At 39.4% G+C, this 15,352-nt stretch overlaps 1 protein-coding gene and 1 long non-coding RNA gene across 3 annotated transcripts in view; one reads left to right on the top strand and one right to left on the bottom strand.

Annotated features, from left to right (window-relative positions):
- The window catches only part of LOC135328305 (uncharacterized), a 40,145-nt gene extending 28,679 nt beyond the window's left edge, over positions 1 to 11,466 (bottom strand). Inside the window, exon 1 of the long non-coding RNA XR_010389122.1 lies at positions 11,327 to 11,466. This is a non-coding gene — a long non-coding RNA (uncharacterized LOC135328305). The remainder of the gene's footprint in view (positions 1 to 11,326) is intronic.
- LOC112996520 (ADP-ribosyl cyclase/cyclic ADP-ribose hydrolase 1-like) overlaps positions 1 to 15,108 on the top strand; it is a 29,441-nt gene extending 14,333 nt beyond the window's left edge. Inside the window, exons 2-8 of one of the 2 annotated variants that reach the window (XM_026122039.2) lie at positions 4,566 to 4,695; positions 5,351 to 5,486; positions 6,286 to 6,368; positions 8,616 to 8,692; positions 9,446 to 9,538; positions 11,420 to 11,506; positions 13,322 to 15,108. In XM_026122039.2, coding sequence (XP_025977824.1) covers positions 4,566 to 4,695; positions 5,351 to 5,486; positions 6,286 to 6,368; positions 8,616 to 8,692; positions 9,446 to 9,538; positions 11,420 to 11,506; positions 13,322 to 13,403 — 688 coding nt within the window. In that variant the 3' untranslated portion in view covers positions 13,404 to 15,108. The remainder of the gene's footprint in view (positions 1 to 4,565; positions 4,696 to 5,350; positions 5,487 to 6,285; positions 6,369 to 8,615; positions 8,693 to 9,445; positions 9,539 to 11,419; positions 11,507 to 13,321) is intronic. The other variant, XM_026122041.2, reaches the window with a different exon arrangement.
- Positions 15,109 to 15,352: the final 244 nt, after the last annotated feature.

The raw sequence follows: 15,352 nt of genomic DNA, 5'->3' as shown, positions 1-15,352 counted from the left end.
GTTCTTTCTCGGGCATTTTTTTGGCAAGGAAGATATGCTTGTTTCAACCTGCAAGCACTCTTGCTAGAAGTTTTAGCATACCAAATGCCAACAAAACTCATTTATTGTCTTCAGGAAGCCCTGAGTTACAGCATGTCTCTGCCCTTACCTTCACTGAATGTGAGTTAAATATTGTACACTGGACAAACATTTTCTTTCTGTGCTAGAAAAAGGGACGAGTGTAACTTTGTAATGTCAACCTCAACTGTGAGCCTAGAAAATTTCCTGTCCTCCTGGAGTTGGGATTAACAAATCCTAAAGATTTCTCACTGCTTATTTTTTGTATATCAACTAAAATACAATTCTGTGCAACTGCTAAGCTCTTGAGATGTGAGGCAAAAACCTTCATTTCATATCAGAGAAATAGCCTTCCAACAGCAAGTCAATGAATTATTTTTATTGTTTTAAAAACACAAATGTTAATAGGTGAGGATAGTGAAAAGGAAATATTGTTTCACTTCTGTATGTATTTTTTACCTTGCAGGTCTGCATTTTATTTTCTAAAATAATGCTGGAGTGGATTAGTTTCTATAACAGTCCATCTTGATGCCTTAGCTTTCTTCTGTGTGGTACGAATAAAAATATCCTACAGATTATCAGCTGTAGAAGAACTTCTCCCCCATTCGAAAGCTAAGCCCTACCGCTTTATGATATTAAAAACACATTTTTCTCATCTCTGCCAGGATTGTGGATAAACACTGTTCTCTCAGATATAAGTGACATCTATGGACATCATCTAGTGCTGAGCTTGGTGTTTTGAAATGCTAGTAAACTGTATGCTTTGAATTCATGACTCAGCAAGGTGTCTTAGCAGGATCATCAATCATATTAATGGTTTTTGCTTCATGCTGCTCATAATCATGACTACGGTACGGTAGCAGAAATGCTTTGTACTGTGTTTATTATTTACCTCTTTGTACTGGGAATAAAACCCAGGTTTTCTTAAGATTTCTTGGAAAATATTTTGTCTTCTGAGACCAAGCTTACAGAACTTCACAATATGAAGGGATAAATGACCAGGTAGCCAGCTGTCAACTGTGGCTTTTAACACTGTTATATTTAAGGGATTTCCAGAGTAACTAAAAGAGAGCCTTGCTAGGAGGACAAATTACTTGCCAAATTAGAAATTGTGAACCATAAAAATGCCTTTAAGATGTACTAGTGCTTACAGCCAACCCCTATAAATTCTCTTTTATGATGTGCTTAGCTGTGCAATGCCAAGGGGACAGCTGCCTATTCTGTAATGTCACACCTTAATCAGTACGAGCCATCTCTTTTGGCTGATTCAATGTGGTCATGTTGCAATCCTATGTCACAGTGAGAGGAATTTGCAACCACCCAGCCGCTAAATGAAGTATCAAAGTTAGGAAGCTGGTCTCTATGGGATCCTTACACAGTTTGCAAGCAGAGACAAGCTCCTCCAGAAGAAAATTTAATATGCCCAAGTTAAATTCTGCTCTGATTTGCCCTCTGGGGGAACCTACTTACTGAGTATCTAAAGGTCCAAGAGATACTTGCTAGTGTCCTTGCTTAGTAAAACACGTGACCACTTCCTGACAGGACAGTGCAACAGCAAAGCAATGACTGTGCTCTCTAGGAACATTTGCAGTTTGTCTTACTATTTTTATGGTAACTATAACTGAAAGTGTTTTTGGATTCCTGGATAAAAGACAACAGCCCAGTGAAAAAATCATCATTGTTACTAGTATTTACTCACCTGGAGGTAAATTTAGTGCGTACAAACAAGAGGTGCGATCCCTACCATGGTTGGAGCTGTCCCTGTAACAGATCGGTGTGGTACAAAATGAAATTTGGCATGTAATCCAGGGTTGCCAGATAACCTCCACCTGCCTTGCCCTTCCCCCCGGGGTCTGTCTGCATTTCAAACAGCACTGTGCAGTGGCAATACCCAAACAAGTTTTAAATCAGTAAAATCAGGCTGCAGGATATCGGTAGCAGAGCTAGAGCTCAGCAGCATAATGAATTTTGCTGCTGCAGCAATGAGACCAGGACATACCTGCCATAGACCCTTCACAGAGAGTCAGGAGGGCTGGGAAAGCTGGAGCACAAACCTGCTGTGGGAAGACCAAGTGCCACCTCCCATGTTCCTCTGCCCCTCCTCAGCAGAAGCAGGCATTAAGCAGCTTTCATGGGCTCCGGCATAGTTAAGTTGATAATGAGGCCTATTGGCAGTTGTGAGAGCTTAGTTAGCATCAGTTAGGAGAAGTTAATAGAAGAAGACCAAAGAGAGGAGTTGCAACTAACCATGACAATAAGAGTACTGAAACTTTGGGGTGAAAAAGAAGCAGAGCTGTACTATAAGAGGTGTTAAGACCTTTGGGCAGAGGAGTCGTAGCCAGTTGTGAAATGAGAATTGTTGTAGTGTGTGGAAAGGAGTATGTCGTAAGATAAAAGCTACTGTTGTAATCAGAAGTAGCCAAATAAGAAAAAATGCACACTAATTAGTTTGAACCAAATAACCATAATCACATACAGTACTAAGTTAGAATTGTAACTGCATAAATAAAGGCAGAAGGGAAGAAAGACCAGGACACCTCGGAGCGGGTTGCCTGGTCCTTCCTGGTATGATACTGGCCCAAGCCCCATCCAGTGTGTCTAATAGAGTCATTCTCTCTGTTACATAGTGCTGTCAGCTGCTGTAGCTCCCTTCTGGACACAGCCAGAGTCTGACCTTCTCTTTGTGAGATGTTTCTTTTCCATTAGGTTTAGGAATGGAAAGAAGACAGTTCACATCCAGACACATCCCAACAGCGTCAGGAAATGGCCAGGAGCTGAGAAGTAGTTCCAGGTACCATAGCTCAGACAAAGCCTATATGATATGAAGAACTCAATTCTATATTTTCCATTTGCCCCTCAGATGCTCAAATGGACACTAAATAGAAATCTTAATCAACTTAAGTAATAGGAATTAGATCACACAGCTGTGGTGAAGATTAAGAGCATTGTAGAATGCTTTGAAATCCTAAATGAATTGTTGTTGTTTTTCTTAATACTTTTAGGATTATTTTTAAGACTAATCAAATTCCACATCCTACATGTTACCTGAGTACCAACTGGTAACAAAGCCTGCAGCTGTGTGTGTGCCATACAGTAACTGATCAGTGTTATTTTTATAATGCTCTAAGGGCATTAGTTTCTTCACAAAAGAGAAAAATAATTCTTCAAAGAGCTTTTAGTGGGAACACATTGGAAGATGGTTACAAATAGTGAAGAAAAAAAGGATGAGTCAAAGATGGTCAGAATAGCTCTATTCAGGCATGTGGACTGCAGGACAATGCAATCAACATTTTAAAATTTACATAAAAATAGGGAAAAGAGAGATGCAGAATTGCAAGGAGTAACATCTCTGTTACACTGTCGCTGAGATGCAATGAGAGTGGCAGGCTTTCAAAATGGGCCTGAAATTATGGGAGTATGTGGAGCAAGGGAAATCCACCTATGGGAGACAGCCTTGAAAACACATACTAGACAGACAATAACTACAAATTATCTTAATGTAGCGTTTTCATTCATTACTTCAAATACAAGAAAGCAGATGGCCTGAGCAGTCCCAGGCTTTTTATGGTGGAGTTTCAGAAAGGGAGCACATCACTATTTCAGTGCAGGCACAGCAATATGATCTCTTGCCAGCAGAGTGCAACAGATTTCTTTCTGTTAGTAAAAAGGAGCCCTCTGTCAGAAGAGATGTCTTTTATTTCCAAGGCTGATGACTATGCTAATGAAGCAACATCTTAAACAAATGGAGATTGAGGTGATACGGTTCAGCTGAGCATGCACCAGCTCTCCCAAGTGTAATTTTAGTGGGATTCCTCTGACTCACACCAGTGAAAGCAAAAGGCCCAGAACCTGTAAAACAGTGGAGGATTAGGCAGAGACTGAAGATGAAGTATCTGATTATGATCTCAGATATACCTGTGCAAATCAGCAGCAGCTCCAGCAAAGTCAATAGCTGCAAACTAGTGCATAACTAAAAACAATATGAAGTCCAAAATATCCAGACTGCTGCTTCTGTGTTAGATAAAATTAGGGATATTATTTCTGTAGGGTTGTATGCCCCCTGGGGAGACTTATTGTTGTATTTTTGAATGACTATATCTGAGCAGGCAGTATCCTTCAGCCATACTTGTAAAATGTACGAGCTATATTCTGCCACATCTGCTTCTCCTGATTTAGTATGAATAATCAAGAAATTTGATCTTCTAGTTACGCCATGTCAGCAAAGCTCTTTTAAGGGACATAAACATAAAGTCCATGCAGATATCACAATAATCAGTGATGTAAAATGCAGGAGAGAGAAAGAGAGATATTTTAGAACTGCTCATTCCTCAGTTTATTCTCAATTTGCTGAAGGTAGTCAGGTTTTTTGATGGATGAATTATTTTAGTGCCTGAGCATAGTCAGAACTCTCTTAAAATGTGATACATAGTGTTTGAACATGACAGAAGGCAATTCTTTCACAGTCACAAATACTCATAAATACTAACTATGTTTTAATCTTTTGGCAGAGATAAAGATTGCCTAAAAATATGGGAATCATTAAAGCATGCATTCATTTACAAGAATCCCTGTAATATTACAACAGAAGATTATCAGCCTTTAATGGAGTTAGCAAGTCATCCTATACCCTGTAACAAGGTAATGGTCATAACACGTGTTGGGCTATATAAGTGGGATTGTTGTGGGACAACGTGTCTGTGCTCTGCCTAGAATGATTGATCTTTTCCATAATAACTATGAGTGTCTCTAAGTCAACAAGGCAGTTATATTGCCCCTTGCAATTGTCCTGCTGTTATCACCTTTGGAAATAAGTAAATCTGTTCATTATCTATCACTGAGAAACATCCTTGCACAAGACTTTGTTTCAAAGGGCAATACTGAGGTCATCCTGATGAAGTTATGGAGATGTCCCTGCTCCCTAAGCATACAGCTCGCTGAAAGGAATATGCAAGCATGCAGTTAGAAGGGCACTGCCTCTAAAAAGCTACTCTTCCATGCATAGTTCAAAAGCAGCCAGTAAATTAGGAGTATATATACTCTGAGAGCTGATCAGAACTTTTCTTTTGAAATGCTTTATAGGCTGAACACTTCCACAAAAAATAACCATCCAGAAAGTTTTTGGAAATGGGAGCTGGAAGGGGCTGGAGGAATAGAAACTGACTCACTAATGCAAACTTGCAGCATTTCAGTAAAAACTATAACTCCTTCATTATGACGATTTTTTTTTAAGGAAAATTTCCTGACCAGCTCTAGTATCAGTATCACCTATTCCACATTTTACCTTATTTCACAGTCACTGTTTTGGAGCAAGACAAATGACCTCGTTCATCGTTATACAAAGTCCAATCACAATTTCCTTACGTTGGAGGATACCTTGTTGGGTTATATGGCTGATAGGGTTTCATGGTGTGGAGACCCCGCTGTCCCAGGTAATAAAACCTATTTTTTACATTACAACTATCAACATCAATATTCCAGATTATTCTTTTCCTCACGTATATCTAGACCTAAGCACAGTCCCTCTTAAAATATTGTCTTCTTGTAATTTATTTCAAAATCTCAACCATTTCTGTCCCATGTTATGGAAGACTGAAAAATACTTACTTCTCAGCTTGATTTAAAAAACAGAACTTTTTGACTACTAGCAAACACCAAAATGGTCCTTCAACTAATGGTCACATATAGCCTGCTTTATCTAGGTTACTCAGTACCTTTCAGTGATTTGTCCTATGGGACAAATTGGAATTGAAGAATCCCATTCAGGAATGTCCCAAGTTTTGGCCACTCAAAGTGACTGGAATAGCATGTAGGTGCCTTGGGATTACCACTACCCATGTGACTTCTGGATTGGTGCTTAAGGCTCAGCAAGTTCTGAACTGGGCTGGAGTTATTGAAAATGTTGGGCAAAGTTTAATTATCAACATGATCAGTCAGCATTTGTCCAACCTGTTTTTCACATTTCAAACCACGTTTCCCATACTCAGTTTACTGGGGATTATTTGCATACAGGTTCTGTAATTGTCTGACTGAAACATGTATGAGCAAACAAGGAAGACCTCCAAACTCATGCAAATTAACTTTCCTCTTATAACTCTTTCCTCATGTGGCCTTCTTGCTTTGACAGGGTGCAAATCCCTTTGCCATTTTTAAATAGCTCTCAAAGTCACATTAACATGTTAACGATATTCCCTCTAAACTTAGTTATTCTATAAATTTATTTCTTTTCAGGAATCAACTATGAATCTTGTCCAAAACGGAGTGAATGTGAGAGCAACCCTAGCTCTGTATTCTGGAAAATGGCATCCAAGATGGTAAGATCTAGACTAAATCTCAGCTACTCTGAGAATGCTGAAGGACACTACATTCTTGACACCGTTAAAGTCACGGGCTGACATGACTGGGACCAGCATTTCATCCACAATATGGAAATCTAGAGAAAAAATGTGTCTCATTAAGGTTTGTTTTCTGTGTTAGATTGATTGGATAAGAATCATAGCCTTGATCATGCAGCCATATTTATACATTGCAAATTCTTCCATCCCTTGAAGCCATGTTAACTGTGAATAAAAATGCTGAAGTCTTCTGCCACAGACCCATCTACAGACAGGATCTCAATAAAGTTTGATACCTGTATAGCCAATGTCCATTTTTATATCAAAACTGATTTCATGCTTAGAAAATATTTCGGATAAAATATTTATGCTTTTAAAAAGGTAAAAAATGGATTTACAACCAAATCTATTTTGTCATAGTCATTAAATACAGTGTTTTTTGAAACTATGAAGAATTGTGCGGTGTTTGACAAGTCACTAGAGAAGTCATTTCCCCCTTGAATGATATTTAAAAAAAATTCTGAGTTTGAAGATTTGGAATTAAAACCTGGAACAGTAATAGTTAACATGAGCTTTAGCTTTAGGTATTAAAAATAGTGGGTTTGGAATTTTATATTCCCAAGGCCCCATATTTATATACAATATTTAATGTGAAAATAGTTTGATCATTCTTATTTGTGGACAGAGACTATATTCTAGTGTCTAGAACACACTTGGCAGACAGCTGGAGCTTTACAAATAATACTTATAATAACAATAATCACCACGTTAGTCTAATCATAGAACTGATATTGCTAAAAAATTACATTTTGGCATGTTAATGTCAAGGGCAGCTCACAAGTTGCCATAGAACTCTGCCAAGAGGCTGAGACTCTCCCTGCACCTTGCCAACATAAACCTGAAGAGGACCTCTTCTCAGCGTGCTGATCCTGCAGGGTTCTTATTTATGCACCCATCTGTACACACATCAGCCCTGATCACATGAATGAGACGCTGATGCTCAGAGTTAAGCATTTAGCCTGGCTTTCTTGAATCAGTGCTTTACAGAACACTCATTTAACATGTATCTGACAGAAGAACTACTCTCCTGTATCTGTTTAATTTTACATGTCTCAGAAGATTTCACTTCTGATACGAGTATTAATAGATGACTCTCCAGATGGAAAACAAGCATCCATGTATTCTTCAGCTGTCATTTACAGAAAAAAAGTTTGCTCACCAAAAAAAAAAATTTATGAGTAAACTAGTGTACATAAAATTTTCCAAGCTCAAAACAGTTTCAGTGTTCTCATTAATCCCATCAGTTCCAGAAGCTGGGTGGGATAAACCACCATGCAGACTTAGGCTTGCTTAGCTACAGACTTTCTAGTGCACGTATATTTAAGATCTAGTAAAACTCATGGTTATTACATTAGAAAGTTATGCATAATTAAACCCTCCTGTAACTTCATAGCTCTTAAGAGCCATGTTTGAGCCACACTGTTTATACATAAAAGCACTTGTAGGATTTGATAAGCACAGTTATCTGTGTGAAGCTATTTAAAAATTCTTTCTCTTACCACTGGATTACATATCTAGAGTACTGTGGGTACTTTAGGTTGTAACCTCAGTAGTCTTAAAATATTTGGGCATGAGTTTTAAAGAATAAAAGAACAATGATTACATGATCCAGTAATTTAAAAATCAAATCAAACAAAACTTGGTGATGAGTTTTACTAAAACCACTGGAGAGAAGAATCCCAAGCCACAAAAGAACACAGAGCATGACTCACAAGGTAACAGATATGTGGTGATTCACACCTTAAACCTGTGGCATCTCTGTTCCGGCTTGTTCTCACAATGTGAGTTAAAGCAACCTGAGGACTATCCCAGGTTACTGAGGGAGCTAACAGCCCCACCAGACAGCTGTAGCTGGCAGAGCTCTGGAAAGTTGCATCCTCCTATAAATACTGAAGACAACAGTGACAGCAGAGTTGCTATACCAATCCCATGCTATCTCAGACTGCCAATTTGTAGCTAGTTAATGCAAGTTTATGATAGTTTTGCCATAATCTTTAGAAGCTTTTATTTTCACTAGCATTTTCAGGTAAAAATATTGGTCAGACCCTCTATTTGTATAAATCAGCTCTGATGACACCAAAGAAGTTACAGTAATTTCCACTAGACAAGAATCTGATGTGACGCTGCATGTGATGTTAGAGTACAATGTGCATTTGTTCTGTTCAGTTTGCAGAAGCAGCATGTGGTGTGGTTCAAGTGATGCTCAATGGATCAATAGAAGCTGGAGCTTTCAGAAGCAGCAGGTATTTATCCAGCACGCCAGCACGCCTGTTTCTCTGTGACTACTTGTTTGGGGCCTGCATGCCGGTGAATGGGCCTCTGCCAGTGAGTCCCAGTGCAGACTGGTTTTTGGTAAACTCATATCTGCATCTAAACCCTTAGCTGTTGCAGAGCTGATTCACTCAGCAGCCTTCTATACAGCAACTTCAATTTAAATTCTTCTGAGGGTATGTGGTGTGATCTCCAATATGTTATTACTGCATAAAGTAACTCTGTTACTACAATTAGTCTAGATCTGTATAGTATGCTATACCCACATGAATGACACATTTCTAACTATTCACTAAGCTGACTTGATTTTTCCCTCCAGACTGCTTCCTTGGATTACCTGAGAGGAAATGCAGTCTTTGATAATATCGAAAAATGAAGAATGTGCTGGTCAGCAACACGGCCGTGTTCATTTCCTTTGCAACAAACCAAACCAATAACCCATAAACCAAACAAGAGAAAAGACACTAAAGATGAAAAAATGTCAGCTTGTTTCAGTCTGCAGACAGTTTCAAAAGTTCTCATGAAAGTGAAATAAGAATCAGGAGAAAATCTTTTACCACATGATCATTAAATATTCTATGAAAATCCAGTGGCAAGATAAGATGCTCTTTCATTGGGAATAATAGCAGCACTAATAAACTAGCAGTAGTAGCTGGGCAAGATACTCTGTACATCTCACTTAGATACCTAAATATGTTTTGCTTTTTCATGTCCAATTCTTACAGCATTTTCGGAAGTATTGAGATCTCTAACTTAAATCCAGATAAAGTCTCTGCAGTACAGATTTGGCTTATGCATGACATCGGTGGACCTCAAAGGTAAAGTATGCTAGCACAAAATGAGTAACAGTGTTTTGTGTCTAGAATGCAGACAGTGCAGTTCAATTCTGGAAAATGGCAGTCTAACAGTGATGCTGTCTTAACTCATCAAACCTGTTCTACATTCGCTTTCCGAACTGCTTACTTTAGTGGAAAGAATAACATTTTTACCATTATTTTCTTTAATATTTTTTCGTAAGTACTCCTGAACAGTTATAGCAAAGACAGAGTGACATTTTGCTTGCATTCAATAAGCCCCATGATCTTTAAATTTCGTATTACTCTTCCAGTTCCACTGAGCTCTACAGAGCCTTATTATGGGTGCATCACTTAAGCCACAGAGCAGGCTAAGTCTGCAAGGGTGAACAGTTGGAGAATATCTTTCTTACATGGGAACAACATAAATATGCTGAGCAGGTGGCCAGCAGGCCAAGAACCATTTTTGCCAAAGTCATTTTTAATAATAGATATGTAGTTTAAATACTTATTGTGGAATTATAGATACCAGACACTGACCTCAAATGACATCCAATGTTGCAACCCTTCCCCTAGCATAAGCCCTAACACCCAAGAGGCTGTCTTTGCCACAGAAGCTGACATATCTATCACAGGCGTACCCTCTGTCATGTAGTTAGCATGCTGGACGTATGACTTCCGGCCCACTCCATAGAAGTTGGACAAATAAAAGGACATTGGGAAATATGTATATATCTTAGTTCCCCCACCATGGCTCTTGGTGCTTTCTCCCATGATTTCCCAACATCAGAAAAAGCTTCCTGTTCCTCCTCCTCAGCACCTCCAACAACCTGGTGTCCTGTCAGCCTTCTTGACACATCTTTCTCCTGTTCTAAGTACTTCTTCACAACAGTTTCCTTATTTTCTAATTACTTTCAAGAAGAATGAGGGAGGGTAGCTCCAATAGTATTTATTCTTTTTATCTTCTGATTTTTGTCTCATGTTGAGTCACTAATAACATCCAGTAAGTCTTGTGAACAAAAAAAAGCTAGATCTGTTTTCCTGTAATCCCGTATGTTAGGAATAGTCCTGGACTTGCCCCAGTGTTGTATCACTATCCTGATGTATGTCCCACACTCTGGTCCAGGAGTTGATTTTTATCCTGGCTTCCCAAGGCAACAAGACTTTTGCAGTGTCCCCATCTGTCTCCATCCATTTGTCAGTCCTCTCACTACAACTATGAGGCCCATTGAGCTATTTCAGGCAAATTCAGCATAGAGATAAATATCTCAAGGGTATGATGGTCCTCCATGGTTCATGAAAAGCATTAGCTGGGTAGAAGAGAAATACCCACACCAGGGCTCCCACCAATGGAAAAGTAGTTGAAGCAGCCTCTTATCCAAACAGAGTGGCAGCAGCCAGCAGACTGAATCAAGCAGACAGGAGATTCTCATATCCTGTTTCCTTCAGTCTTACATCCTACCTAGGACTTAGGTGCTGATTTTCATGATTTGGTCCTTTCTTTCTGATCACACAGAGGACTTGATCCCACTGTCTTTCTACAGATCTAAATGAGCCTTATATTGTGCTCCTATGGACAGATGACACCAGCAGCTCCAGAGCAGTTCTAGAGCACATTGAACTTGTGAATGGAAAGGAGTTATTTTCCATAGGTATCTCCCTGCACAAAGATTTTTTTGTAAGATATACAACTGAGCATCATGCACAGTTTCCACCAGGAAAGGCCCAGTAGTAGCCAGAGCTCCACAGACCCAAATGGACTTTGCAACACATTAGCAAATAAGACTAGTATCTGCTCTTTAAGAATCTTACCTGAAATAAAGCATGAAGTGACATAGAGTAGAAATTAACTGAGTTTTCTTGCACACACATGGAACACAGGTAACAAAAGACTTTTCTCTCCAGTGAATCCTGCTCAGGTCATTCCATAAAGAGGTTAAAAGGCATCTTGGAAGAGCGAAACTTCAAGATCACCTGTGAAGACAATTATAGGTAATTGAGTGCTCTGGGTTAGTGCCAGCTTGCTGGCATAAAACTAACATTGCATCTCCCTCCCACTTACAATTGGGATATGGTTTTCTGGGGTGCTATATTGTGGCTTTCTGGATTACAGACAACTAGAGCAAACTTCCCTCTTGCTTCCATCACAACTGCAATGAAGCTGTGTGCCTCCTTCCAGCTCGTCTCAGGACCTTACACTTGTGCTGCAAACCTCCTGTTGGCAGGGTCTGGGGCTTGATTTCTTCCCTGCACTCTCAAAGGTCAACTCCATGGAACATGTTCAGTTGCCTTCAGGGAAGCAGCAATCCATCCTCCCTCAACAGGCTTTATCTGACCAGGTTTTCATCTATGGCAATCTGAACTGAATAGGCAGCTTTCCTCTCTGTTGCATGAAGGTAACACATTATGGCAAGGATGGTCCTAACTTGCTTCACTATTGCTTGAGCTTCCTATCTATCCATCTGCTTTGTCAGCGAGTCAAGCATGAGAAATGACAAGTGTTATTAGTTATTGTAATTCCCTATTGCCAGGAGATATAAACAGGAGCCTGGGAAACAAAATAGCCCAAGTTCTGGCTTAGTTAAGATCTCAGTCTGCCTGCTGAAGAGTTACAAAAGCCTGAGACCTCTATTCCTTAGTGTGGGTTCAGAGACCTTCACACAGAGGGAACAATGTTCTTTAGTGACATTAAAAAAGGAGCAAAGGTTCAGTTTTACTCATAAAGCTCAGTAATCATTTCTTATCTCTAGAGAACAGCTTTTCAGAGTGAAGAACACATACTCCGATAAGAACATTTCCAGACTAAACAAACATTTCAATAAACTGCTGAGTTTCATTACATTAGTTTTAAGTAAGGGAAAGTTGGTCTGTAAAGGAGACATTTACCTTACAAAGCCTTATCTGGTGCTAAGATTTTAATCTTCTTGAAGGCAGAGTAATATATTACTGTTTAAGTATTGCTGAATCTGAATAATGGGTGCCCTGCACATTGAGGAAAAATAACACTAGTGTGGTGCATAAATCTGCCAAATCATAGTGCTTAGGTACTCACTTTCTCTTAAGGTAAATGCAGCCTTTAACCAGTACTCCCAGGACATGCACCTGTAATGAAGAACAAATTATTTCAGACTAAGTTTGTCCTATGGCTTTGTAAGCTACTGTATAGGAAGGGGTCAGGGGAGGAAGGGAAAATTTGTAGTAATTTAGATTCCCCCATGGCTCAGGCTAGGGAGATACCTGTAACACATCATGAAGAATGTGGTCACAAACACTTACTGCTATATCTCAATTGGTTCTTAAGGCACAATAACTAATTGGGCTTTCCATCAAAGTTCAATTGATACACAGATAAACAACTATGTAGAGCAACATGGACAGTTAATTATACTATTTTATGTACAGAGAAATAAGAAAATCAGTAATTTACTTGTTTAGTAAAACTCTTCAGGATAGACCTGACAGGTTTATTTCATTCCACTGAAGTCAGTGCAAACAGCACTACATGGGTCCATATCAGCAGAGCATCTGGCTTTTCATTCCTCATGGCAATCGATGCTGATCATCACCTCTTGCTTTTGTCAGCGTCAGCAGTGTCTTCCAGACCTAACGCAAATACCAAATTTACCTAACGTAAATACCAAAGTTATCTTTCTGCAGCATGACCTAAAAAAAGTTATCACTAGAAAGGACAGCCACTTGATGAGCACAGATTTAACATGCACTTTGATTTTTTCATTTAGTAACTGTGGTGTTAATGTTGTACATGCAAAATGATGACTGTTTGTTTGTTCTTCTGTCTTATCACAGGCCAGTTCAGCTCCTTCAGTGTGTAAATAATCCTGACCATGCAGACTGCAGACTTTGCAGCAGCAACACGGAAACTCCATGAAGCAGTGCTCCACACTATTGAAGACATTCTTTAATTGTGTGTGAAACTGAGAGAGAAGATGTGCCTACATAGTTTAGAGTGATAAATAGCACCATGGCATGTACAGAGTCAATAACCAGAAATCTTTTCTGTTGCTACTGACAGCCAAGTAACAGATGATATTTTAGGTGTGATTACTGCATGCCTGCACACAAACAAACACACACATTATTTCAGAACGGCCAGGGATCAATATTTGAGGGCAGATGTTTTGTTCTAGTTTGTTCTCTTTCACACAGCTCCTGTTGTGCACAGAGAAAGGAATGTGAACAGGGATTCCCTGGGGCATGCATTTTTATGTCTTTCCAGTGATGACAGAGCTTGCCAGGGTCAGGTCTCTGCTTCCTGCCCTCAAAAGGTTGGAAGAGAAATGACTGGAGCGTGCTGCACTCTTGCAGTTCCCAAGTGGAATATCCCCTAGAGGGGAATATTGTCCAGTGGTGCATACTATAAATTCACATGAGCTACTTTGATTTATATAGGTCAGGGGGGAGTGAATGAGGAAGACCTGAAGTTTCTCCTCTTCTGTTCCTCACATGAGTCAAGCAGATCCAAATGAGGTTCTGACCCTTTCTCCCAGGGACTCTAGCAACCCTGAGAGGCAAAGCAAACAGTGGAAAAGACAGAGCTGTTATTACCTTTTAATGAGCATCACAGAAAGTGGCCAGTGGGGAAACAGCTGAGCCAAGCCAAGGCAAAGACCAGAATCTGCTCAGAGCATTGCCAACATCTGTAAGAATGCTTTGAGTGTGTAGCTGGGGAGGGAAAATAGCAAGACTGCCTCAGACACTTCCATCAAAATCCTACCCAGTACAGTTCTGAGAACACAGTTGCAGTTCAGATCACATTTTATTCTTAATATAGCAATAAGTATAAGCCTTCCAACATTCACAAATGGCCCCTTAGGCCACAGCTTGGTCATCCACTGGAACAGAGAGAAACATCAGAAGGTTGCCAAAATAAGGAGTTTCTCTTGACTTCAGTTTCTTAGGCGAAAGGTGATGCCTTGCAGTATACAATTCACAAGAATGGACATGATGTAATACAGTGAAACAGCAGGTTTCATAGATTTCCTTTGGTTTCTATTTTGCAGTTCTCATATGCATACTCAAGAACAGTGTTTATAAGAAAATAAAGATCAGAGGCCAGCTTCTGGCCTCACCTATAGTACGTATATGCAGTGCCATTGACACCAGGAGAAAAGGCTTTTCTCTAGATATATTCCTAGGTGTTGCAGTGCCAGGGTAACCAGCAATTTTCCAATTCATTAAGCAGACAGAGATTTTCGTGATCCAAGAGGCAGAATGCTATAGTGCTAAATATTTTAGTGACTACCCAGCATCTGAAGGGTCTTTGTGGAACTATGCAAGCTAGTGTAATTTAGAGCATCTCTTTGCTCTGTAATGTGTGGCCCTGCACTGAGCATACCTTGACACACCCAAAGCCTTGCCCATAATGTTTACATTAAGTGAAATGTATTTTTATTTGCACTCTGTTATGTAGCTACTTAGGTGTAACAACTCAGACACATACCAAAACTTTTAAGTAGGTTATTTCTGACTATAGGTCAAGAATTTGTCTTAACACTCACTTTTGTACCTATTCTACCATAATACAAAACGTTGACTGTAAAATTGAGATCTATAATAAAATCGGTGAGAGCGAATGTTGACAATTCAGTTTCACATTCTGACTAACTTCAGACTGCATATGAAAATAAACAACTTACTGAAAAAGAGGGAGATTTTCACATGAATTAAAGCAGACAGGACTAAATGGAATAATTTTACAAGTATTACCACAGAAAAGCCTTACTTGAACTGTAAGAACAAGAACTAATTCAGCAAACCAAGCAAGTTCATCTTTTGTTTTGTCCTTCTTCCTTCCCAAACTATTTTTAACTTTTTTTT

The sequence above is a fragment of the Dromaius novaehollandiae genome, chromosome 4 (assembly GCF_036370855.1).
Source record: "Dromaius novaehollandiae isolate bDroNov1 chromosome 4, bDroNov1.hap1, whole genome shotgun sequence".
NCBI lineage: Eukaryota > Metazoa > Chordata > Aves > Casuariiformes > Dromaiidae > Dromaius > Dromaius novaehollandiae.
Note: the sequence above shows the minus strand (reverse complement) of the source record. Positions and strands in the feature narration are given on the sequence as shown.